This window comes from Colossoma macropomum, unplaced genomic scaffold (assembly GCF_904425465.1).
Source record: "Colossoma macropomum unplaced genomic scaffold, Colossoma_macropomum, whole genome shotgun sequence".
Lineage (NCBI taxonomy): Eukaryota > Metazoa > Chordata > Actinopteri > Characiformes > Serrasalmidae > Colossoma > Colossoma macropomum.
Genome location: NW_023494800.1, coordinates 28,312,061 through 28,339,695, shown reverse-complemented (window position 1 = coordinate 28,339,695; position 27,635 = coordinate 28,312,061). Strand labels below are relative to the sequence as shown.

At 39.6% G+C, this 27,635-nt stretch overlaps 1 protein-coding gene across 1 annotated transcript in view; it reads right to left on the bottom strand.

Moving 5' to 3' along the window:
* The window catches only part of chm (CHM Rab escort protein), a 42,636-nt gene that overhangs the window by 3,161 nt on the left and 11,840 nt on the right, over window positions 1–27,635 (bottom strand). The window contains exons 5-13 of the mRNA XM_036587818.1: window positions 25,266–25,605; window positions 24,494–24,610; window positions 22,850–22,970; window positions 22,364–22,586; window positions 14,892–14,969; window positions 10,929–11,033; window positions 9,602–9,665; window positions 8,168–8,264; window positions 2,032–2,142 (exon numbers count right to left, since the gene is read on the bottom strand). Coding sequence (XP_036443711.1) covers window positions 2,032–2,142; window positions 8,168–8,264; window positions 9,602–9,665; window positions 10,929–11,033; window positions 14,892–14,969; window positions 22,364–22,586; window positions 22,850–22,970; window positions 24,494–24,610; window positions 25,266–25,605 — 1,256 coding nt within the window. The remainder of the gene's footprint in view (window positions 1–2,031; window positions 2,143–8,167; window positions 8,265–9,601; window positions 9,666–10,928; window positions 11,034–14,891; window positions 14,970–22,363; window positions 22,587–22,849; window positions 22,971–24,493; window positions 24,611–25,265; window positions 25,606–27,635) is intronic.

Below are 27,635 nucleotides of genomic sequence, written 5' to 3'. Positions count from 1 at the left end.
GAACATTGAACGTGCTACACACACACACACACACACACACACACACACACTCACACACACTCACACACACTCACACACACTCACACACAGATGTGAAAAATGTCAGATTATCATATCATACACCATGATTCCTGGTGGGCTTAACATATGCCTACAGTGCCACACTTGCCAAAATCACAGCCACCTCTAACATACGCTGGCACCCTGCCTGAACAAAAACTTCAGAAACAAAAAGTAAAGCAAAGTTAACATCAAAAACAGTAAGCCAACAGCAGATTGCAAATTCATTTTAGGGTATTTCGAGAATGCCACATGCGCTACAATTAGAAAGTATATTTTGCTAAGGCAGTGAAGATGCCAGAAGCGATTGCATAATGAACACATTCTAAAGCCTTGTGGAGGCACAGTTTAAAGTAGGAGGTCTTTTTAAACTTAATCCTCTGCCATATTAAACAAAGATGTGACACTGTAATGTCCAGTGGCTAAAAGATTTCCCTCGTTTGAATAAACATGGTTTACAAATTACTTTTTCCTCTTTAAATTGGCCTACATTTATATTTGGTTAATTCTAAAACATGTGTCCGAACTCAACATCCAGTAAACCACACACACACACACGCACACACACACACACACACACTGTGAGGATCTACCGCTCAGGTGACTTTGTCTCTTTGACCTGTTCTGGCCCACTGCTCCCCTTATCTAGTGATTCATCCTGAAGACCTCTGCCAGTATTTGTTCTGACATTTTAATTAAAATACTACTAGCTCATTCCTGTGATAAAAAGGCTGTGTGTCAAGCGAAGCTCTGCTACACGCCCTCTGTTACACTGGCCACACACCTGAACACACAAGACACACATGCACACAGACACCAGTTTTCAGTTTTTGGCCCTCGAAAGCAATTAAACGGCAGAAGAAAAACAAAAATTTGCCATAGATTGAGAAATTGAAAATGGCATGATTGTAAGAAAAGGAGGGAATCTGTAAGAAAGAGAGTGGGAGAGAGAGAGAGAAAATGAGTGAGAGAGAGAGCAGGAGCTGGAGTAAGAAAGAAAGCCATAACAGAGAGATGCAAGATCGGACATGATGATCGTAATGATTGAGAGAAAAGGATTGTGTGGTGGAGTGTAAGAAGGGTGTAGAAGCAGGTCTCAATCTGGCTCTCCTCTGATGACCTTGTATCACTGCCAAGGAGAAGAAGCCATAAAACAAAACGATGACAATCATCATCACCCACAACGGAAACAGTCTGTCAGGATGGAGCTGTCATTGCAATGTCGACATTTGTACCTAACTAAGACACCTTTTTACTGGGGGAAAAAAATGTTAAACAGAAAGTAACGGAATGAAACACATCGTAAAATCTGTGTTGTATTCCTTTTAAAAACATTCTGGAAATTTTTCTAAAAATGACAAATTGTTTTAGGTAAAAACAAACCCATACCATAGACCAAGGCAACTTCTACAAGTAGGCTGTATTTCTATTCTTTCAAACCAAATTTAGATCCAAACTAAAAGAGAAACACATGTCCGGGCCGTTAATGTGCAAATAAAATATATTAATAAAAAACATCCCTACAAACTCATTCACTTTCTGTCCCAACCATTCAATTGTAATGTGAGGTCGAATGTGAGGTCGCACTCCAATTTACAGTCAAGGAGCCAGGCAGACCCTGACAGAGCGTAATGGGAATCAATGGGACGAGTGGCTGGCCCTAGCCTGCCACACCACCATCAATATCCATCACCGTTATTGCCAATAATGCCTCAGCGCAAGCCCCTCAGTGAATGTCACGGCAACGTGAGATCTTTCTTCTTTAAAGAGAAGGAATGGATGATCTCTTTCCACTGTGGATAGCAGGCAGGGATAAGGACTGCTGGCAGGATGTATAGCACAGAGGCATTTGTGTCTTAGGTAAGAGGCAACAGTCGGACGTCAATAATGTGGAGATGGATAGAAAAAGTGGGGGTATAGCTTTAGATAGTGAGGGATGAAAATAAGAAGTGATGCAGATGATGGTCTCACCTTGGGCAGGCTCCTCTCCGGGGCAGCTAGGAACAAGGAACAGCCTGGAAATAACTGGTGCCAAGTCTTCACGGGCTGAGCCTGAGGATGAACAGGTGAGGTGCACCAAATCTGTTGAAGGTTGATACAATTAGACTGCTTAGCATGTAAACCGCAACATTTCTTCAAACCACTATCAATGCAGTGGCCAAAATGAACATTTCAGGATGAATCACTTGTCAGTTTACTGGCTTATAAAGAGCTCAAAAAACTGATATCTGTGAACATTCAAAGAACTATCTAAATGCATAAACAGCTCTTGGCATGGATAAATGAGTTTTCTCTATGATGGAAAATGTTCTACAGTTATGTGCAAAAGTCTGAACACCCCTGGTCAAAATGATTGAAAATACTTCAAAATATCCTCTACAGTGCGCAAACCTAAATGACATTTTTTATGCAAATTTATATGCACAATTTCTTTTTATTTGAAAAAAATATACGATGTGCAAAAAACTTTTGCAGAGGCTATATTTTACCGCAATTCAGTTACAAAGATTTAAGTTAGGCCAGTTTCAAGCCTGCAGAACAGGTCTCAATGACTTTAAATGAATCAGTGGTGAAACTACTGAAATATTTCACAATCCCATATGCTCAGACACTAAGGTTGCTTATCATTGCTTTTTCCTTTTTTGTTCTCTTTGCAAATATGGTCAGAATATTATGTGCGAGTGAGTGTTTCGTCGACCAGAGAGGCTTCTGAAACTCAGAGCCAAAATAATGTTCTGTATGAATCTGAGACAGATGAAATCCTGATGCAGTACATTGGGATGCATTTAAAATGTGGACATAAAACACTGTCAATAGGGGACACAATCTCAGCTGGACCAAATCTGTTGAATGAAGATACAATTAGACTGCTTAGCATAAAAACTGGGTCATTTCTAGAGCTGGCCAATCATGTGGCAGCAGTGAAGTGCATAAAATTATGCAAATACGGGCCAGCAGCTTCAGGTAATATTCACCTTCAGGTAATATTCACATCAACCATAATCTCTTAGATTATTAACCGTGATCTCATAGATTTTGACGGTGGCATGACTGTTGGTGCCAGGTGGGCTGACTTGAGTATTTCTTTAATCACGAGCAGCAGAAATGCATTGTTGATGAAAGAGGTCAACAGGGAAAGGCCACACTGGTTTAAGCTGACAGAAAGGCTACAGTAACTCAAATGTAGCCACCCTGTACAAATGTGGTGAGCCAAAAAGCATCACAGAATGCAAACACATCAAACTTTAAGGCAGATGGGCTACAACAGTAGAAGACCATGTCGGGTTCCACTTCTGCCAGCCAAGAACAGAAAGTTGAGGCTGTAGTGGACACAAGTTCAACAAAACTGGGCAGCTGAAGACTAGAAATCCATTTCACAGAATGTCAGAAAAAAAAAAATATTGTGACATATTGTGCATCGTGAAAACTTCTTGAAGTATCAAGATATTACATTTTTGCCATATTGCCAAGCTCTATTAATTTCTTTTATCAATACAGTGGATAAAATTTTTGGTTGCATAATTAAAAAAAGGGTCTTTAATGGATTTTAATGGATTTCTGTGAAGCTGCTTTGTTTTGTCTTTAATGGATTTCTGTGAAGACTTTAACGGATTTCTCTGAAGCTGCTTTGTGACAACATCAGTTGTAAAAAGCCACTATACAAATAAATTTGACTTGACTAGAAAAATAGTCTGGTTTGATGAATCTCAATTTCTGCTGGGGTACACAGAGGGTTGAGTCAGAATGTGGCGCCAACATCATGAATTCATGGATACAACCTGCATTGTGTCAACAGTCCAGGCTAGTGGAGGAACGATATGGGGAATTTTTCCTTGGCACGCTAATTAATACTAGTTAATACTAATCAATCATCCCTTGAATGTCGCAGTTTAATTGAGTATTGTTGGTGAACATGTGCATCCTTTCATGGCCAGAATTCACCCATCTTCTAATGGCTACTTTCAGCGTGATAATGCAACATGTCACAAAGCAAAAGAAATTGGTTTAAAATTGGTTTCAAAAACATGGTGATGACTTCACTGTTCTCCAGTGGCCTTCCCAGTCACCGGATCTGAATTCAACAGAACATCTTTGTGATGTTTTAGAATGGGAGATTCACAGCACTGTAAAATCTGCAGGAACTGCATGATATACAGTAATGTCAGCATGAGCCAGAATCTCAAAGTAATGCTTCAAACATCTTGTGGAATCCATGCCACACAGAACTGAAGCTGTTTTGAGAGCAAAAGGAGGCTCTAGCCAATATTAGTAAACTTTTCCTAATAAAGTGCTCCGTGAGTATGTCAAAGAGAACAAGCATGTCTTAATACAGTTTTCTGAGCATATCATGGATATCGGCAGTACTTAAAACCCTTCCCAACTGCATATTTGATTTCAATGACAGCATAATTAGTCATAATTGATTGGATTTAGTGCAGCACAGTATGTGAAATGTTGAATACAAATCATGTGGCACTACTAAGTTTCAATTTTTCAGATGTCAGAAAAAAAAATATTGTGACATTGTGCATCATGAAAACTTCTTGAAGTATCAAGATATTACATTTTTGCCATATTGCCAGGCTCTATTAATTTCTTTTATCAATACAGTGGATAAAATTTTTGGTTGCTTCTATTCAAAAAAGGGTGCATCGGTAATTTTTTATGGCCGATTCAATCGAGGGCTGAGTGTATCATTACACCCCTATCATTTGCTCTTTACCCAAAGTTTGCTCTTTGCAGGCTAAACAAATCAAAATAAAACACATAGGCTGATGTACAGGCCTAACATATGCAAGGTGTGCATGCAGCATTTACTGCACTATGTACTTGGGTCATATTATTCTTGCGCAGGGTTGAGCAAAACACTTTGAAAAAGTAGTGATGGCTGAATACAGAATACACTGTCCTAAATGTATTCCATTACAATATATAAAAAAGTAACATATTCAGAATACCTTTAGAATACACACTGTACACGGGAAAAGCTCTGCTGTCACACTGTTGCTCGCTGTTACTGGTTGGCAGTGTTGTCCATGTAATTCTCCTGATAATATGTTTCATGAAAACTTCAGTTAATCAAATGAATATAAAAAAAATACAAAACTCTCAATGAAATTTTGGCTCTCATTGCCTGCTTCAGTCTACTGCTGCTCTCATAATCTCAGTGCCCTTTCATGACCTAAGCCAAGAATTTGCCATATTCCAACAACAAAATCTCAAACATTTGACTATAAAGTGATTGTCAGTTAATGATATGTATGTAACTTGCCACAAAATGCACATGTGAGCTGAGTACAACAGATAAATAACTGGCTCATTACAGTGATTTCAGTCTAGTCTGGCTTCAGAGTTTGTAAAGAAGCCATGTCCTGAGTTCTTCTTTAGAGTAAGTGTTTACATTCTGTGTGGTGAATTTTAACTTATTTAATAAACATGCATTCATGGTGTATCTTTTCAAGTCGTATACACACACACACACACACACACACACACATTTTTTAAACTTAGTTGGTAAGTATTCTGAAAGTATTCTCCTAAAAATGTAAAAAGTAAATGTATTCTGAATACTGCCTTTAAAATGTAACTTGGACTGAATACAGATGTATAATTTCTGTATTTTGAACCCTTAAAAGGATAATCTGCATCTTTAGGTAAAAAAAGAATGTAGCCTAAAAATATATTAAAATTTTCAAATCTCATTTTATCCCCAAAAATGTCTAATATTTAAAAAAAAAGATGACTTGGTTGGATTGTGCCCTTGAGACTCTACAAGGACACATCCCCAATAAAGCACGAAAAACAGCCACTGTTGATGATGATACATAATAAATAAATGTCACTATTTTATAAGCGTGTGTGACTGTCACGCTCATCATCATCCCAGTGATTGTGAGTGATGTGCCAATGTAGAAGTGTATTACTTAAAGGATAAGCGACTCCTATCTATCTCCCTCTGGGAAGCTGTGAATTTGGGGGTGGAGGGGATCAGCTTTTAGCTCTGCTTGAAGACTCTGTCACCCCCTCCCATCACCCTCAAGTCAATTCCCAGAAAGGGGAAGTGAAGTTCCGCTGATTAAGCTTCTCATTCCCCCATCAAGACGAAACCAGCTGCTGGGGCCGGTGCCAAGACTGGCGATCCATCTCCACCTGATCCACCTCGCCTTTACTGGCGTGATTGATAGCAAAATAATGTCAGTGTAACAAAAAGAATAACTTCCATATATAACAATAGAGTTAATGACAGAGTCGTCAGTAGGGTGGGCAGGGCAGATGCACAGAACGTCGAGAGCCGTGGCAGGCTTGGTGTTTGCCTGGGGACTGCTGGCTTTTTTATCTTTTTTTATCTGCCACTGTTTGGCAAATAGTTTAATCAGAGAAGTTTCAAGATTTTACTTGATATTGTGGTAAATAAATATTTACTCAATGATACCACTTCCTTACATATAGGTACTGAGGAGTGTTTCTAAAGAAGGTTTGTGAATTTTCTGTACTAAATTATTAGTTTGCTGGAGTAACTACAAATGAACTGAATGAGCACGTAAAACAAGAGTAGTTATTTGCAGCAGTTCTCTGATACAACTATACTATACTGAAAGGTATATCGAATCAAATTCAATTCAATCAAAATGTATTTGTACAGCACTTTTTTTACAAAAGACAGGGTCAGGAACCAGCTTCATAGCAACACAAAACCTAGAGGGGAACCAACCTAGAGAACCAACCCTCAAAAAGGGAAGTCTTCTGAGAGATTCCAACAAAATAATGAAAATTATCAATAAAGAAACAAAGTAAGCCTATGCATTTAACACAAGCACCCAGTCTAACCTATGAAAACCAATTAGAAATGGACAATGATGTCGGAATCATATAAGTATCAATGGATGTTTACATTTTTAAGATTTCAAACAGATCTTTGATGACATACTTATTGTACACTGAAAGAGCAAAATTTTTAGGTGATGCTGGGCTACTATCCTAAAATGTCTGCATTTTATTTATTTTACTGCATCTGTAACCCTACAGAAATAAGTGTTTCATTTTTCTGTAATGCTAATACACAAACAAATTGGATATTGCTTCACAATTCCCATATGATTGCTTCCTTTAAACTAATGACTAATAGAAGTCTATCAAAAAAAAAAATGAAAATTAAATCTGGTGGACTAACAATTGAGGACTGGCTATTAGAACATGTTAACCTGAACACCTTAATTCATCAAAACATCAGCAGCAACACTACTGGAGCTGTGACTGGTCAAGCTGATCACTAGTACACAGTAACATTGTGGCTGGCTGGAAGGCTCATTTGCATATTTTTGTGATAATCAGTACTGCAAAAGCAAATTTTGATATAATGAATGTCAAATCATGTACTGCTAGTGCCCTACTTTCAATGTAAGCATTAAAGGAATGGCTCAGCAAAAAAATCTAATTTACACAATACTCCACTTATCCCAAATGTAGTCAATCAGCCAAGACCTTCTTTATTTTTGCACTGGAGCAAGCAGTCTAATGTTGCAAATAAACTCTAAAAGACACTCAAATCCTTTCTGTAAATAAATCCTCAAAACTTCTCTCAACCCACTCAAACCACATCTAGGTATTCATTAAGGTTGCACAGGCTCGCTGATGTATTTTAGGGTACAGAATGACACTGTACTATAAAATGACACTGAACTATAAAAATGAACAAAACTGCACAGGAAGAGCATAGGACTGATCTAAAATCGCTGCCGCTGAACAGCTACACAATAAACTTTTTTTTTTTTTTTATACATTACGTTTATAGTTGGACAGTAAGTTGTACCCTAAATCCCACTGACAAAGTCTATGTAACACTAAGACCTGAATACGGTTCGAAAGACGTTTTGATGATGTATTTACAGAAAGGATTTGGGTGACTTCTGACTTCCAGTGTTTGTTAGCAATGTTAACCTCATAGCTCCAGCGTTAAACTAAAGAAGCAAAGTTTAGACAGCAAACATGTCTTGGCTGATCGACTACATCTGTCATAAGTGTAAAAGTGTTAATTTGATTCTCCGCCATTATCCTTATCATGACGTTTGTGTTGCGTGAAACTGTGTTGAGAGCAGAGAGGGCTTACAGGTGCCAGGCATGCAGGTCATGGAGGAAGAGCTGAGCTCCACCATCCTTACGGCTGGAGAAGAGGGTTCAAGAGGAGGCACGGTTACCAGTGAGATCTGCGTGGGGAGCAAAGAATATTAAACACACAGTGTGGACAAAATACCCTAAGAGACAGGCATGAATCAGAACCACAAACACATCTACCAGCAACTACATTACATGGCCCAACAGAAGGTAAACATACACAACAAGTGCGCTTCAATAATGAAGTAAGCAAGACAGAGCAAACTCCTATTAACTAAACTCTGTGCAATCCAAATGGGATCCCCATAATTTTGTTACATGTACCCAGAGAGTGTTTTCTTAAATGTTTTTCCGTTTCAAGCTAGACTAAACTCAGTCCTTTTTAAAATCACGCTCTTGTGGAGAAAAAGCAGAGTCCAAAAAGCAACTACTTCTCTCCTTTTGTGAATGTCATTGCGAGGAATGAACAGCTAATTAAAACTAGCCTGAATATTTAATTACGTTTTGTCACACACAGTCATGTAATATTCCATTTCCACACCATGTCAAGACAGATATGAATTTCTGCTGAGTCTAATGAGCAGAAATTACACGATTTTCTTCTCCTATCTTAGTGTGTGCAAGTGTGTGTTGGTGTATGTCTGCGCATTTGTGTGTGAATACAGAAAAGGGAGTGCCTAATGGAGATCAAGTGGGGCCGAGTTGAGAGTCAAGTGAAGGATGTTCGGGCTCTGTTGAAACTCAAATGCAAATTCCATATTGAACTGATCAACCTTGATTCTTGTGTGCTGTTCATCCATAAGGCCTATATGCTCTGCTCATACAGATAGAACTCAAATGAGTCTCAGTGTATACTAGGCATGTCACTTTCTACTCTCCTGGCCCTACAATTAATTCATCAAATTCCAAAGCTGTTACAGTGAGCAGGATTATGCACTTTCACTGAACTGCTTTTCTTTCTCTTCATAATTCATTGGAGACGTAATGCTCGAGAGCGGGACGTCAAAACTACTGCAACGATCCCACAAATCGTCTATGATGTTTTGTTGTTTCTTTGCCTGCTGACTCTTGGACGCAACCCAAGAATCCATACAAATGTGATAGGCAGGATAAAAACGATGTAATGCAAAACAAGTTGCGCAGTGAAAGTGCAAGATTGGCAAGAAATGCAACACACACACACACACACACACACACACACACACACACACACACAGCCATGGTGAGGACGGTTGAATTTAAATGTGCATATTGGCTATGTAAGCAAGACCTTTAGTTCTGATGGTCCTTCTTTTTGTATGTGATTGAAAATGAGGGAGAGCCTGAGGGCATTGCAAGATGGAGAGAGGGAGACAAAGCAAAGAAAAAGAGACAGCTATCTCGATATACACAGAAAGAAAGGCAGGCCGATGCACAGATAAACAAGTACCTGCTGATCAGACTCGGAGGGTAAGACCGATCGATCTGTGATGACAACCGCTCTGGATATATGCCTGTGAGACCACACAGGAAGGCAGGAATTGGTGAAGTGACCATGGGTAGACGAGACAGACACAAAGATTTACATTTAAATATAAAAAGTATTCATTCAAAAATATAAATCTCAAAAGCATACAAATTAACACCTTCAGTACTGTGCAAAAGTCAAACCACCATTATTTTTTTTTATTTCCAGTAAAACAGATATTTCTGAGGAGGTTAGACATGTGATACGTCACATGAGGAAGGAAGAAAAGGATAAGGAAGAAGAAAGTCAAGAGAAAATAAGTTTAAACAAAAAACTGGAGTTATAAAAGGCCATGTAGATCACCAGAAACTGTCACCATCAGATAAACAGCACTTAAAGCTTTCATCTTCTAGAGAAAATCAAGCTCTAATCTCGCTTTACATCTGAAAGAATTCACAGGTGTCTCTGTCCATCTTTTCACCGTGAGAAGACAAATCAATACTATGAATCTGAAAAGACGTGCTGGTAAAAACGGGCTGGTACTCTCAGAACAGTGGACAGGTGACCACAGAGTCCAGATAATTAAATAAATGAATGGTGGACTTTTGAACATAAGTGTATATCTAAATAAAGAACTTTTGTCTCTGTAAGTCAAAGAAAATAAGAATGGATAATGTTTAGTTATGGTGTAGAAAATGTGAATGTAGAGAAACAGTTTAGGGGTAGAGCGCAAACAATGTAAGATGCAGTGCCTCTGTACTGGCACTTTATTTGCTCTGTGTTTAAACATACATAGGAATAAGATACGAAGAAACAAATTTCAACATAGACAGACACACACGTTCAAAGCCAAATTTTACTTAAGTTCTCTAGTGCTTCTAAATGTTGCATTCTCCATTAAGTCTACATAAACTAGGTTTTATTTACAGACATGTAACCTGGCATAAAGCATGAATTAACTAGCAGTGTTTCTTGTATTTAAATAATTTGGTAAAAACTACACATGGAACTGTGAAAACCGTCAAATAATAGAAATAAAAAAGAACAAGATGAATTATGTGATGGTCAAATAGTCTCTTCAGTGTTACTAGGAAGTAAGACTTTATACATGGTACCAAAGTCCCGATGTTGTAATGTTTTTACAAAACAGGTAACACATAATCCAAACAGGTGTCACAATAATTTAGCCCCAATTTCCACTAATTTAGCCTATATAATGGTTTGTAAATTTAACTGGAAAGCAAAGCATAGTGTAGGGAGTTACATGCAAAAAGGGGCTTAGGTCTTTTTCCCCCTACCCACAGTTTACCTGTTAACTGCTCTCGTTCTCTGCTCTTCTCTAATGTAGCCATCTTCCACCACAAAATGGCTGCAGCTGATTCGCTGGCCATGCGTGTCAATCACAGCTTTACACCTATGAAAACAAAGAAGACAAGACAGGAGAGTTACGTTTCTTCCTAGTTTAGATTCCTAAGCCTAAAGTACAACTCGGATGGGATTAGTTTTACAATACTGTTTAGCATTTGTAATGTTTATGTCCAATTCACAAGGGATAAGAAATTTTGGTATAATTTACAGAGATGGGAGTGGCTACTTCATTTATGCAGTGCCGTCAAAAAAATAAATAAAAAAACTTCTATATGCAAAACGTTGGGCTGCTCATAACAGAAAAAATGTCCAAACATTTAAGTTAATAGTAACTCTCTTCACTTTAACCATCTACCTAGTTGTCTTAAGTGAATGTAATGTGTCATTAGCATTGCCAGTGACATGGGAATTTACAGCCCATACCAATGTTGCTGCATAAAATTGATTTATTTTTTTTGGTCATTTTATGCAAAGTCGTACAATACGACTGGATTTTGGCCACATAAAATATAAGTAAATGTCTCCACACTTAAGGAAAAACAGAAAACTTCTTTTTCCACAAGATATGATAGAATATGACACGACAACATGTATGGAATTAATATAAGTTGAGGTTATTTGTATGTTTTATTTACAATCCTTAAAAATTGTCAATCTTTGCTGACTTGTGAGCGTACAGTTAATAAAAACAAATCACATGGTGGATTTGGATGGGACTAAAATAACAGAAAAATAGTGATTACATTATGCCATCATTTTTGTATGGAAAACTAAACCCTCCTGACTGGCATTTAAACCTTGACAATGATTGAATTTCTAAGCATTCTATTTCAAGAGTGAGAGACAGTGATGTGAAAATGAAAATCCATGTTGGTCTAAAGTTTTGCTAAAAAGTGTGTTAACACAGATCAAAGGGCAAGTGTGTGACCTTCCCACTCTTCTGACAGGGAGAGAGAGAGAGAGACGTGAAGAAAAAAGAGAGAGAGAGAGGAAGAAGAAGGGGGAACGAAGGGGAATCTGTCAGCTTGTTATGTCAAGAGTTATAAATGTGCTTTATAGGGCTCATTATCCAAACTAATAGGCTAGGGGTGACATCCTTGAAATGGACTTTCACAACACAATAAAGGGGCAGGCGAGCGACTCGTTCCTCAGACAAAAAGTGCGGCCTTCAGAACAATCCTCCCTCCGCACACAGGATTGACTGCAGGACATATCTGTTTATGTAAATGAAGATTTATTTACGGAGAGGAGCTGGTGAAAGAAGCTGAGGGCTTTCAATCAATTGCCAGCCAGTAGGATGAGAGCAGGTGATACAGGACATACTCCAAAACCCTAACGCACCTGAGGGGGAGTCTCAGCAAGACACACAATACCAGAACACACTCTTACCTTTGGGACTCAATCCTGTATCTATCCCTTCATTCAAAAAAAAAAAAAAAAACAAACTAATAACTACTGTTGTAATTGACTTTCTTTAAAGCCACTTAATGCCTGACCCAGAGGGCTTTTAATCAATGATTAGGTAAGTATAATAGTAGCAGTAAAGACTCTACATTATGTGCCATCACCTAGTTCTTCATTCAGAGACTATGTAAGATCACTTTCAAGCAATCACAGTTCTGCCTCTTTCCCCATTACTGCATGATGTACAAAGACCTCCAACACAGGAGGAACCTTATTTATAAGTGCAGAAGTTTCTTCTGTCAACGTTCATAGTTGATATAGAGCTAACGACTGGGTTTCATGTGGCCCCAAGGCCAGGTCCTGCTTTCTAGATCATCATAACTGTTTATGAATAGCCCTCATAAAGCACTGGTGGCCTCTAAACCAATCAGAACGTTAACCTTGCTCCCAACGACATGCGCTTCCAAACTCATTTGACTTTTATACACTTCCTCATAAATGCAGTTTAGTTTAGGCTAAACAGATGATGGGTAATATGCCAAATGATGTCATGACGGATGGTACAACTTTCACTGTGACTACTGTATATTTACAGTAGTTGAGAAACTGCTGTAAATATAACGTGGTGCTGAGTGAAATGTCAGTGCTGCAAATTATAATGCTTAAAAACCTTTATCTCTAAACAGTGTTTAAGGCACAAATAAGAAACAAAGAACAGGGCAATGGAATTTCTCCAAAAGCCAACTGGACACGAACAGCTGTTTTAATCTGACTGCCATGGTAAGGCAGAGTGACAAGGCCAATTGCTCCAATTGGCCACGCTGACTAGGGAGAGATAAGAACGGAGGGACAAATGGGTTCGGACGCGTGATTGAGGCGACTGTCGTCCACACTAACAAGTTGGGCTGCTGTCGGACCCACCTCCATGCCGAGTGGCAGGTGGGCTCCGAGGCCCCATAATCCTCTGCTGCATTATTAATCTAACTCTACCCTTTTCAGCTTTATGTCTGTAATAAGAGAAGACATAGGGCGGTAATTTATGATGCTGGGGAAATTAAAATCATTGTTCAGGCTGCCAGACACCTTGCCAACTTCTTTTTTTCCCCTTCTACCTCTTCACCTTCATGGAACTTTTTTCTTGTCGATGATGTATGGAGTGAACAGGGTTGAGTCGACACCCGGGCGCCTCTGGCGGAGTGCAGCGATTCTCCATGCTGCGCCCTGCGCAGTAGCTTTGTGGACTGGATTCCAGGTTCTGACTGACACCCCTATTTGGAGCTCGTCCAATACTCGCCCCAGATCCTCACAGCACATATGGACAGCTCCAACCAGCTTGGTCCTCATCTTGAAGTTTGGACTTTGGAGTTCGCCTTGAAAACCCGGGAGGCCCTGAGTTATAGTGTGCATCTTTCTGGTACTGATGGGGAGAGGTGGAGGAGTTGAGGAACTCCATCTATTCATCATGGCCATCTTGCTTGGTTTTTGTACGCTGCGTTAAGTTCAGAAGACCGCTTAACTGCAACACTGCTCAAGTATAACTGGCAGTAGAGGCACAGAGGGCGACTAAACTGCCTTTTCCAGGGTCAGATCATATATATCAAGAAGGATCTGTGTCAAATGAAACTAGGGAAGTGGACAGTCACCTATGAGCTTGAGAGCTCTTTATGCTCTTTATGACAATAATTCAAAGTCAGGTAACACAGAGCACCAGTTCCAGTTGTTCTCATGTTTGAGTTGCTCTTGGACTGAACATCTCAGTCTTAAGGTTTTACCCTAGCTAGGTATAGCTAGTACTTGCACTCATCCCTCTCTGCAATCCACATCCACAGGAATCCAATCCCCCAGGGTCGCCCACCACAAAGATGAAAAAAACTCAATATATCGCCAAAAACATGGCCAGGGAACAAGCGGGAACGAAAGAGAGAGCAAAGGGGGAGAAAAAAAAATCCCGATCTAACCTAGTTTATGACAACAATCCACCTTTGAAACTCATTAAAGGCCTTTCTGGTGAGGCCTGACGCACATTATCAGCACAGATTAATCAAGGGAGACTGGAGATGAACTCTCATTTTTTAAGAAGCAGCAACAGAGGGCTTTTTTGTCTTCAGATGAAAATCAATTAGTGGAGGTAAGGCCACAAGGAAAAAGCGGCATCACTCATCGCCGGCCCAAGTGGCAGGGCCTGTGATTTGTCTTCCGAGCTCGGCTGCTTCAGGGGGACTGCGCGCTGCTGTCTCCCAGAAAATTAATTCCATATCTATAATTCCGACCCCCTCCCCCACCGACTCACACTTTTTCTCTTTGCTTTATTTCTGAGGGATCTGTTTACTAAAGTGCTTTACTCAAAGTCGAACACCAATCTAGACTGGACAAGCCAGGATAAAGCCTGAATCTGCAGTCTCCTCCGTGATCTTTTTGGTGCATGTTTTCTTGTTCTTTTGTTTTAGTATTTGTGTCAGAGCAGTCTGTGTAGGTGGTGGATCGATAGTGAACTACTTACTTTCCCGACTCCTTGTCCACAACTAGGCACTGCACAGAATGTCGCAGGCAATAAATCCCCCCAAAGACAGCACACATTCTGGAAAAGACACACACACAGACACACACACACACACACACACACTTATTTAGATACAGGCACATTACATTCGATGTGAATGGATCCAGCAAACAACCATAATTACAACTGATAGCATGACATTAAAGGCAACAAAGGATCTGATCACACCTTGTCTACACTAGAATACCAAATTTCAACTCGTTTGACAGGGCAAAAATGTCACCAAGAATGCCATGTTATTTCACAAGTAAAACTTTTTATCACAGCCCTCTTATTATCATAGAAAAAGAGCCATTATGTCAGTATAAATTGCAGTCATTCTCATCAAAGTGTAACAGTCTCAGCCCCATCATACCACTGTACCAGGCTCAGTGAGTATGTAAAACTGCACACGTAGCTTGAAACATGGCCCTGGTATAAGAGGACAGTCATGCATGGAAAACAAAGGAACTACAGAGGCTGTGTGTCAGAGCCCCATGAAAACTAGATCTAAAGCGAGAAATGAAGTGATAGGAAAGGTAGATACATTCAGTTCTTTCTCCCATACAGTCTATGCTTTCAGAAGAAAAAGAAAAGTGGGTGAAAAAAACCCTACTAAATGCCCCTGTCCCCACAAATTAATCTAGAGACATGGCATCTTAATAAAGCACAAGACAAGGGGGGAAAAAGAAAACAGTACACCTGCCAGCAATCATCTGGGCCCATCTAATGTCCCACACAGAAGCCCATAGAAGCAGTTGGGGGTGGAGGTGGGGTGGGGGGGTCCTTTGATGTCATTAACCCTAACTGACAGACGTTTAAGCTGATATTACTCTAATTAACTGCCCGCTGTCGACTGTGATGATGCTACTGGAGCAGACCGCATGGGAGCAGCCATCTTCTTCCCTCTCTGTGCCCCGGCACTCGGCCCTGCGACATCACTCGCTGTCGCGGTACTAAATTAACAGTTGTGAAAATCCAGTACCCTCATACAAGCCCCCAGTCTTTATAGCCTCTAAATGGCATTTCAGTTCCTATCAAGGCAGGAATCAGGGAACGTGATTTTTTAATACGCTAGCAAAACAATGGGGGCCATTAATAGCTAGACGCGGTGACAGCGTGCTCGCCGATGATTTATGAGTTTGTGTATAATTTGATTATGCTATTAATTCCACTGATTACAGCTGCAGCGAGTGTGGAGAAGGTCACATCCAAAATAAATCTTTGACAACTCCCCCCTTCTCATCACCTAACCCCCCACCACCCAAACCCCACAAAATAACTGCCTCCAACTAGTTATTTCTGTAATTAAAAGGTAATGTAACAAGAAGCACAAATAAGCTGCAGGCTCCTCCAGCGACATTACACTCAAGCCCAAAATAAATTGAACAGAGACTTATAACGATGGAGGCTGCCTTGTTTTAATCCGTAGAAATATGATGGGAAGGTGATGATAAAATATTTTAAAAAGATAATGACTAGCTATGTCCATAGGCTGTATTTCAGTTAAATATTAGGTCATCAGGGACACTGATCAATGAGAGTAAGGGGATAAACAAGCAAACATGGGCATGAATGTTCAAAAACTAAGATGGTTGACAAACATTTTTGGTTCTAGAACTTAGCTCACAAAACCTGCTACTTGTCGCTGATCTCCAGAGAGGATGTGGTTAGTAAAGACCCTGTCTTGCTTTAAAAAGTCAAAATTAAACTTAATAAAACTAAAAAATATCAAAACTAACAAAAATAAATAAAAGTAAAATTAATAGAGAAAACAAATAAATAGAAGCACAAATAAGAAAGAAATAAAATAGCAATAAAATATGTAATAAAAACAAAAACTAAGTAAGAGACAACTAAAATAATAGACAGTAAAAAAGTAAGATTAAGTAAAAATCTTAACAAATAAAATTGTTCAATAAAACAGTAAAATAAAATAGACATAAAAAAAAATCAAATAAAAACTTGTACATTGAGTCAAAGTCGTTTGAGAGTAAAAGTTTAAAATGGTCGAGTGACACCAGCGAGCAGAACTTTAGAGTTTCCTGAGTGACATATTCCAGTTTGCTGATGCACTGTAACTAAAAGCAGAATTTCAGAATTCCACTTCAGTAAAAATTCTAGGAACCTGACATGTGATCCCATCCCTAAAGAGAGTCTGATGAATACCATTATTTACAGATAGCATAGGTGTGATGTAAGAGTATTAAGTGTTGTAACCCTGCATTCACAGCGGCAGCAGCGCAACGCGACAAAGTGGTCGGAGGTCATTAATTTTCAGTGAGAGCTAGCGATTTCCGGTGTCAGGAGGCAGCACGAACGGTGGCAATGCTAAGTGAGAGGAGTCAGCGACGGGACAAAGTTGAGCAAAATTTAACTTTATGCAAATACGGAGTGAAGCGATTTGGCAACTACCAATAGGAATGGCAATGAGCGATCAGTGGTTTGGGCAACAAGAGGCGAAAAAGCTGCTGCCAGTGCAAATGCAGGGTAAGGGTCTCCAGTTATGAATCTCACAGCAGAGTTATAAATTTAATCTAACGGTTTAATTAACTTAATCTAATCTTCTGGCAGACACATGTCTATAGATCACTGTAGTCTAGAATCAATAATAAGGTTGTCTCCACGTTCCTTTTCCTAGTATGCATTGGGAAACACGTCTTACGTGTTGCAAGTACTGAATGAATGTACTTGGAGTGAATGGAATGTGTTTAGAGGAGAAAATGTGCTTGGAGATGAAATGCAATAGCCAAGTTTTTTTTTAATGCAACCCTCAGATCAGTGTGGTTTAGTTAGTCTAAACAGGAAGAGAAGAACTAAGCCACCCTTTTCTACTCAGTGAGAACATGGCTAATTTTCCACCCATGAAATGAGACGTGGCTTAGGCCTTGAAGCTACACGAGCTTCTTATACGCACTGTATTCTAAAATTAGCTGATCATATGAGCCTACTTACTACTAGACCTCCAAAGGAGAGGGAAGAGTCTTACTTAGTATCATACTGTTGTGGAAACTAGACCAACCTAATGTGCTAGTCATCTAATTCACTTTTCATTACAATGTTTAACAAAAATTACTAGTGACGCCTGATTTCAGTATTGGCAGATAACTGGTGAAAAAAAAAAGATATATATATATATATATATATATATATATATATATATATATATATATATATTATCCACACAAACATGGCAGCATTGGACAGATGTTGATATTGGACCTATATTTCAAACCAAAATGAATTTTCTGCATTTGTATCCCTCTCCAAATAAGCATGTACCAGCATTGGTAGATTTCCCATAAAATAGCACATATAAGTATCAGCCCACAATTCCTATATTGGTGCATAGCTAAACATGATTTTGTTTGATCTTACACTTCCTAACTAGAACACAAACATTTGTTTCAAATTGCTCTAGCAATTCCAAGCTAGTAATATTGAAGATCTTGACTGCAACACCACAGGTATTTAACAAAGGCATGAAAGGCTGCATTATTAAGTCTTCAATATTAAAAGAAAGCAATGACACATTTGGACATATCTGTTCCGCTCAGACAAAAAGCAAAAAGTAAGTAATCATGGAGGGAGACATGGTAAACGACCAAGAGAATTTTTTTTTAACAGGCATTAACAATATGCATTAACAATAAATCCTCTCTCCATCCACTAGATGCTAAACAAACAGAATTAGCACACTAGGCAAAGACCACTCACCTGTCAGGTTCGCCTTTCGTGAAAATGTGCTTGTAATCTGGGGTGCGCCAGAGTGGGGGGCTAATGGCTGGCCAATAATTAAAAGAAAACAAAGCGGCATGCTGCTTGGCAAGCTACTCTCGCTGAAAATTAAATCCCTACTCCGATTGGAATAAATTAGAAGTTGATTGCGCCCTGAGAAGACGAGGTAGAGGGAAAGGGGGGGACTAATGACAGAGCGGAAATATGATCTGTGCGCAAATGTTGGAAAAGACAATTATTGGTTCTAATTAATGCATTTCCCCGTCCTTTCAATCTGTTTCTGCTTGACCGTTGTCTGATTGGACTGTGGTGCTGTAGTGGATGCAAATCAAAAGCTGTCACGGCCAAATGTGTTTACAAGGCTAAATGAATAGTGTTGCCTCAAACTGTCCAGGTCTCACTCAGAATTGCTCAAGAGTCCATGAACATAGCAGCGAAGACGAAAGGTGGCAGTAGGAGCGCCAAAGGTTATTTAGAAATTAAAAAGAGTCTCCGCTGTCAAAACTTGAGGGATAATGCGGGCAAGGACAGCAAAGCATTTCATCACTTTATTAGCGGCGCTGCTCGCTGATCTGTGAATAACCCGAGAGAGTGAGCATTATTGAGTTTGCGCCGCCATCCATCCATCCATCACCTGCAAGCAGGTATCAGCGTGATGGATGACCCCGCCTTCTCGCCACCTCTCATGCCGACTTTTGTCTCTTAATCCCTTGCTCAGGTCCCTGGCTTTCCATTTTCCAGCCCTTCTTCTTCATTTTCATTTTCTCCATCTCCTAACCAATTTTCTTTTGTCTCTCTTTTTGTCTTACAACTTACAACTCCTATTTCTCTATTAGGCTCCTTCGCCTATCCTGTAGCTCATTGACTACAGGTCAGACACAAGCAATGCCAGAGGACTAAGTTATTTTCTTTTCCTGCTCATCTGTTTTTCATATTCTAAATCTGGTGACAATGCAGTAAGCTAACACGTGTGAGTTAAGACCGTCTGACACTAAAATCACACACACCGGCATGAACGAACTGACATTTATGCACACACCGCACAGTATGACTATGTTGGAGTTGGAACACAGCTGCATGCAGCACAGCTGACACGCAGATTGCAGGTGGGATTGCAGCTCAGCACTTATTTGAACGTCAGCAAGCGTGATTAGTGGAAAAGGATGGAAATCAAAAATGCTAATTAACCTGCTGCACAGTGAAGGGGACGCATTAAAATTCAAAATCCCAGAGGGTGGATACATCAGGTCTTTATCCTGCACTAGCAGGGTAAGGTGTGTATACATTGCAGAAACAGATTATCTGAGTGTTACCAGAAATCATGCAACACGTTGTAAGTAGGCCTGTCACAATCATGAAATTTTAGCTGATGATTAACTGCCATATAATCACATCGATTAACAATTGTCTTTTTTGTTCATTGTATGCAACTATTTAAGTACAAGCCAAAGTCGCCAAATTGGCTGATCAGCTATCTTGTTTCTTAGTTGTTGATAGTGTTACACCAACAAGTCAAATGCTAGAACTTCTAAAAGTTAAAATAAATAACAATATTGTCCTCAACTACACCAGTTGGTTAGTCTGCTGTAGATGGATTTATTTGAAAGACAACCTGATGGACTTTTTTTTCTTCTTTTTCCAGTGATTTCAGATGCGTTTCAAACCGATATTTCAAACAACGACAAACACCCACATGAAACAACACAACTTCAGTTAACCTACCCTTTCGTCTCTGCGACTGTCACTAGCACATGGCTTGCAGCTAACGGTAGCTAGTTTGAAATATACTTTTTAACAAAGTGACTCACTCAGTCAGTGAGTGAGCAAAAATACTAGGCTGTCTGGCAATGTATTGTCTTGTTTTGCAGAAAGAGAAACCATTATTTACATTTTTGCCTTGTTTCTGTCATTTGTTGTTCTCTAAAACAACGAAACGTGCTCCATCCTCTCGATACAAAATTTTTTCATTGCATAACAAATGAAGTACCATATGCTTAAAGTTGTCTATATCTACTATAAAACAACCCTGCCTTCCCCAGCTATGTTTCTCATGTGTTGCAATGCAATTCAAGGTCAAGTCAGCATCATGGACTGTAAGCTATACACTGCACAAATCTGTCTGCCTTCAGGAAAATGTTTTCTCTTAGCTGGCCTTAAGCCAGTGTCCTTCTCGTCATCAGGAATGCATCCTCTCTATGGCTGTGTCCCGAAGCCCCCTTGCCTTTAAGCGCCACAGTTTCACAGCACTGCTCCCTGTAGAACGAGTGCTAAAAGCAGCCTCTCACTGTACTGCAAAGGCCTCGCCTCTCTTTTCTCTTTATTGCTCTGTAAAGAGCTGATGCATTTTCTAAAGACAAGACAAATACTTAAGAGCTGAGTATCTCTTAATGTCTGACCTAAGACTGCTTAAAGTGAAATTTTAATAATTCCATTGCAGCCAGCTATAGTACATGCTAAAGGCAGATGATTAAATGAAATGTACAGTACTGTGCAAAAGTCATTGACAATTTATTCATTTTTTGTTTTTTGTTCTTTTTTTTTTTAATATCATTAATTTCCAGTCAGAACGACCACTAAGAAATTGAAATGTTTAACAGACAACTACACAAAAGCCTCCAACACAAAGTATAATATCAAATCTATCAGCATTTAATTCATTCACTCGCTACTTTTGTGCAACTTATTGCCACTTTAAGTCTTTCATCATTCCATTCTTAAATCCACCGATTTACAGCTGTGTCCCTCCAACATAAGCTATTCCAAATGGTGTCACTGACCTTAGCTGCATTGCAGCTTTCTGTCTAATGTGTGTCTAAAATGGCTAAAGGTGATATTTCTGAGAAACAATTTTTCATCTACAGATTTATTACAATGATCTTGTGATCCAAATTTAGCACATGAGACTCAATGGCACTGTTCCTCTGAACAAACTTGTCCTGTTTACTCTATACTGGAGAGTAGATCTCATGTACGGTGTTGGTTCGCTACACTAGAATCTTTTCAAGTGCCATTTAAAGCATGTATGTGTGTAGTTGGTGATGTTCTGTTCTAATTGTCTATAATCAAGTGAAATCATTACTATTGTAGACAATTGTGAACTAATCACAGATCAGAATGACTGTAAAAAGGGAATGGCTAAATAAATATGCAATAATATTTGGCATATGAAAGAGGATGAAAGACTAATTCTAATATGCAAATTATCAAATTATCATGACATTCCATGATTTCAATTAGCAGCCAAAGGCTACTTCTAAACATCTTGTACTATCCTAAGACACTTGTAACTGTAGATCTACCTCCTTACATAGTTTAGTTCTGACCTGAATCCAACACTCATGAAGAAGAATTTCAGGGGCATGTGAGTATCAATGTGTTAAATTAGTATAATAATTAAACTATGTTTTTAATTTATTTAAGCTTAGATTAAATTAACACAATATATACAATTTTGTGAAAAGTTTAACTTTCTCATTTACAGGGCCAGAGCACACCAACCCAACAAACACCTGAACATTAGCAGTAGTTTTAAAAGGTTTAGAAAAAGAAATAATAAAACAAATGAACGAAAGTGATTGGGAGAGAACATTATAGCATCTCCCAACAATTACATACAGGTACAGTACACCAACACCAATGTTTGGGTTATTTTTGTTTGCTGGGTTGGCCTTTGAAAATTCCTGAGGTTTGCTCACCTACAAAAGCACTGTGGAATTTCACCCAGGCCATACAGCGGGAACAGAAAGGGTGTGTTGCCGTAGCGACCCAGGCATCGCAGGAAGTGCTGTGTGGCCTTCAGGCCCTCCTCTGTCAGGGTCTCTTGGTTCACCATGGCAATGGAGTGGAACACAAAATGCTGCAGGTTCTCGGTTAGATTCTTACTCCTCAGGTACTCCCAAAATGGCTTCTCTGAGAAGTCTATACCAGGGTGTGTGGAAATGGATCAGAATCAGTTAGAAGTAGTCCTCTTGACAGCAACTGCCATTTCAGACTTACATGCAAGCATCACTTGGAAACACTGGAACAAAACAGCATCATGGACACTATCTTCACCAATTTGCCAAATGCACTTACTCCATATCTTCATAACTAATTTTGAACACTGAAACCCCATAAGAATGCTATACAGCAGCAGAGGGCAAAGAGATAGAGAAAGAGAGAGACAGAGAGGGAAGTCATACCCTGGAATTCCTCTGGGTGCTGCTCAAAGTCCAGACAGAAAGTGAGGAACTTCATCAGCATGCGTTTCTCCACCATGGTCAGCTGCTTACTGCCAAACACATCGGCCCGAGAACATGGGACCTTTGGAGAAAGAGATAGTGAGGGACACAGAGATAAAGGAATCAGAGAAAGTAATGAACATGAAAGAAGGAGAATGGTAAAAATGAATGTAACACACCAGATGTGATGGAACTGGAAAAAGAAAGAGGGAAAGAAAATAAGAATAGGATAAAAAGAAATGTCCAAAATTGAAAGAGAGTGTGTGTCAGTAGAGAGAGAGAGAGAGAGAGAGAGAGAGAGAGAGAGAGAGAGAGAGAGAGAGAGAGAGAGAGAGAAAGAAAGAGACACAAGCAAAGATGGAGAAACACAGAAAGATACATAAATGCATATACAGATTGTGAGAGGCTCTCACTACACCCCAAGAAACTCCAAAAGAGAAACACTTTCTAGATCGCAAATTTTCTCGGTCACATTTGTAAAGAGAAAAAGTTGAATCAGAATTGAAATCTCTTTATTGTTGCTGAGTGGCTCCAGCAACTGAGAGTCACAGTTCATTACAATTTGCTAAAACTACGAAGGTCAGATACACCAGAAACCCAGTAGCTACTAGTACCAACGCAGGATATAAATTAAAGCTTTTTAAATTAAATAAAGACTTTATTTTACTAGCTAAACTAAAATACATTCATGACCATGTAAGCATGTAATTTACATGTCATGAAATATACTTGAAAGTATATCACCTGTTTGCATCTATACTTCAATCATCAACCATTATATCACTGTCTGTTCCAAATAGTTAACCTTATCCTTTGTCTATATGGAAGAAAGGAATAGAAATAAAACAGCTCATATTTAAAAGTAAAGCCACAATAAACTTCAAATCCAATTACATATATACAACTGTATGCAAATGTTTGGGCACCTTTGGTCAAATTTCATGTTTTGTTGTTTTCCTAGGTGAAAATAAGTTAACACATTCTCTACAGATAATACCAATCTGCAAATGTTAACGCACTGTTTTTTTGCTGATTTTATTGTATTGAGGAAAAAAAGATCAAATGTGGTCTGTGCAAAAGTTATGGAACACTTTACATGTAGTGTTTTAATTTTTTCATATAAAAAAATATTATATCAAATATTATATCATATTAACATATTAGGTTCAGCAAATTAATAGAAATTCTGCACAATTTGCAGGAAAAATGCCATATTTAAGCCTGTTCCCTGTAGAGGATGTAATTAACTTTTTTTTTTTACCTAGAAAATCAACAAAACATCTAATTTGACTGGGAGTATTTAAACTTTTGCTAATAACTATACATGTATATAAACATGCGCTCCATTTCTCACTTTTGTAATGAGTGCTCACACCCCACTCTATTTGCATCATAATTCTGCCTCTAGATCTAGTGGTATTCTTTCTATTAACCTACGTGGTAGCAGTAGACAACAGTACCAGGCCAAGATTTGGCCGAGTTCTCCTTCCTTTTACCTTCATTGTGTATTACAGCTGCATAATAAAAAATAAATAAATAAATAAATAAACATCAGAATATCTGTTTGTGTACAAACAACTAGCTTGCTTTAGCCTGTTAGCATACCTGTTCCACCTTGCTGGTCCGACAAGTGACGATGCGACTAACATTCTTGAACTCGGCATAGCGGCTGACATTGGACTTGATAAGCAGGTCTACCAATAATCCACGAGAATACAGGAGCTGTGTGGTAAGAATAGAGAAGTGCCACTAACTATAAATTTACATATTTACTCATTTGAGTTCAAATCATTTGGAATTCTCTAGTTGGGGAGCTGGATGTCATTCAATCTGAAATGGAAAAGATTGTTGAATATCAAAACTTTATATTAAGGTGAACAATTTCACCCTTTTTTATAGCAGCAGAAGCACAACACAATGTTGTGTGAATATCCAACAAAACAGGCCCCAACAGGAAGACACAACAGCCTTAATAAGCTCATTTACTGATGCAGTTTAGCTAAGACACATAGCAACCAAAGGAAAATATGCATAATATTATATGGGAAATATTAGATGGGAGACAATTCCCTTAACGCTTGACTGATTTTAATTCCCTTCTTTATCATGCAAAAATGTAAAAAGAGGTTACCAATAGTGATAGCAGACACTGAAAGTCAGGCTGTCATAAGCAAGGCACTAGAATGTCAGGGAAATAGGTCTGTGCAAATTTGGTATTACTCTGTAATCACATACAATGAAATGTTACACAGGATGTATTAACAGCTGAAACAAGGTTGCAAATATTTATTTTAGATTTATTTTACATTTTTATTTAAATCAATAATTGAACTGAATTGAAGAAAATGTCCAAATGTTTCATTGTTTGATAACTCACCTTCGACACAAGATCGATGTTAAACCTGCGTCCTTCCTTCACCAGCTTAGCATAGGTTATCTTCCTTTTCATATGTATAGGTGACTCTGCTTGGTTGCTGTTTGGCTCCTGCTCCTTTTCGCATTCCTCTGATTGGCGAGGTTCTTGGGTGTCAGACGTTAGCTTTTTTTCCGACTCTTGATGCTGTGGCTCATCACCACCTGGTGCGCTGTCATCACGACAAACTGTGTCTTGGCCTTCTGTAGCGCTGCCTCTAGTCTCTTTAGCTTGAACATCAGAGTCCTTGGGAAAACTGTTCACCGCAGCAACCTTCACCACCTCTTCTTCCTCAGGCTCCTCACTACGGGGGAGAACAACAGGTGTCTAGGTCACTAGTGATGTCCCAATCTGAGCCAACCCGGGGATATTTTAATGGACTGGTTATCAGCTACACAAAACCTGATCCACCATGCAATCCTTTCTTTCTTCTATTGTGTGCTCTATTTACGCCATTATCACAGCCATAAATATTATCCACAACCTGTGGCAGTAAGGTGCGTTTTTAGAAGAATAAAATGGGCAAAATATCTGCAGTGTGGAACTATTTTAAAGTTGAAATCTGCAATGTATTCTGTGTAAACATGGGCATGTGAAATATGAGCTTCTACACAGTACACCTCATGTCTAGTTTCTGCTGTTTATCCTGAGTGACATCCTAGCATAATCATGCAGAAAACTCACGAGATGTGTTTCTTTCTCATAAGCAGTCAAAAAATACATCAGTTCTGCCTGCATATTTTTATGTACATATCAAAAACTGGCAGCCAGATCTTCAGGAAGTTAAAATAAACTGGACACACACAATGTTAACACTAATAACTGGTCATTAAAAAAATTAGGCCAAAAATTAAACACATCAGAGCAGAATATCACATTACTTACACACTAAAATTGAACTGACTTTGCTGTAGTACTAATTAACAGGCTAGCATATCTAACCTAAATTGTGTAGGTGTATTACCTATGAAAATACAAAGATCGGATCGTTATCAGCTAATACTTGATACTGATGTAACCTGGTCGTTTGTGAGGACCTGCTGGATATAGGCCAGCTTCTTGTGGTTGGTCCAGACCACAAAAGGGTGTTTAACCCCCTCAAGTCAGTGCCTCCACTCCTCTAAAACAAGCTTCATGGCCAGAAGCTTACTGTCCCCGACGTCATAGTTGTGCTTGGCCAAGGTAAGGCAGTGCAAAAAGAAGACACGACAGAGGAGTTTGAGTGTATGAGGTTGTAGGCATTACGCAAATCTAGTTTGGTGAATAGCGTAGCTTGCTGCAGTGCCCCGAATGCTGTGGACATGAGAGACAGGGGGTTGCAGTTTTTGATGGTGATGGCGTTGATACCCTGATAGTCTACACATCTTTTTTCCCCAAGAAAAAAGAAGCCTGCCCCTGCAGAAGAGGAGGATGGGGGAATAAAGCCCAGCTTAAGCGCTTATTGAATGTATTCATCCTTTGTGCCCTGTTTAGGGGTGAGAACAAAAACAACTGTCCAAGAGGGAGCAGGTTGATAGTGCAGTTGTATGCCCTTTGGAATGGCAAGGCCTGGGCCTTTTGCTAAAGACCTCCTGGAGGTCTCAATACTGTTTGGGGACCATCGAGAGGTCCAGCGCATCTGGCTCCTTAGTGGAAAGCACCCTCCATGTGGGCCTAGTCACCTAGGCAACAACCCTTACACTAGACCCCCATGCAAACATCGATCGAGTGGACCAATCTATGCGTGAGATGTGCTGTGCCAATCTAGGGAACCCCAACACCAGCTGTAAGTGGGAGGCTTGGGTAAGGAACAGTGCTTTCACTATGAGAGCCCACCCGCCATCTCCAGTATGGGGCACTCCAAGGGCTCAATGGGCGGGCCCAGACTGAAAGCCAACAAAGCATCAAGGAAAGTACTTGCCAGCCTTGAGTCGATGAAGGCTCACAGGATGGTGTGGTGACAGGCCCCATAAAAGGATGGCTTTCAAATAGAGCCTTGAAGTGAGCTCCTCACTGGTTCCTCTGGCTGGGTGGGGCCCATGCACTTCCCGATGAGCGAGCATTGCTGCCAGGATGCCCCAGTTCAGAAGACTGCGACCTAGCTTACGGCTAGCAAGGGATGCACATATCAAGACGAATGCATACATGATAAAGACCTACCAGAGTGGAGGGCAGCTGCTGAGTTGCTAGTTCATTCTTGAGCTTCTCGTTGAGCCCCTGCTGGAAGATGGCCGCAAGTGCTGTGTCATTCCAGCCACTCTCAGCGGCTAAGGTGCGAAAATTGATGACGTAATCCGACACCGAGCGGGAGTCTTGGGAGAGTGTTGGGGCACAGCTTCTCTACCACTCACGGGG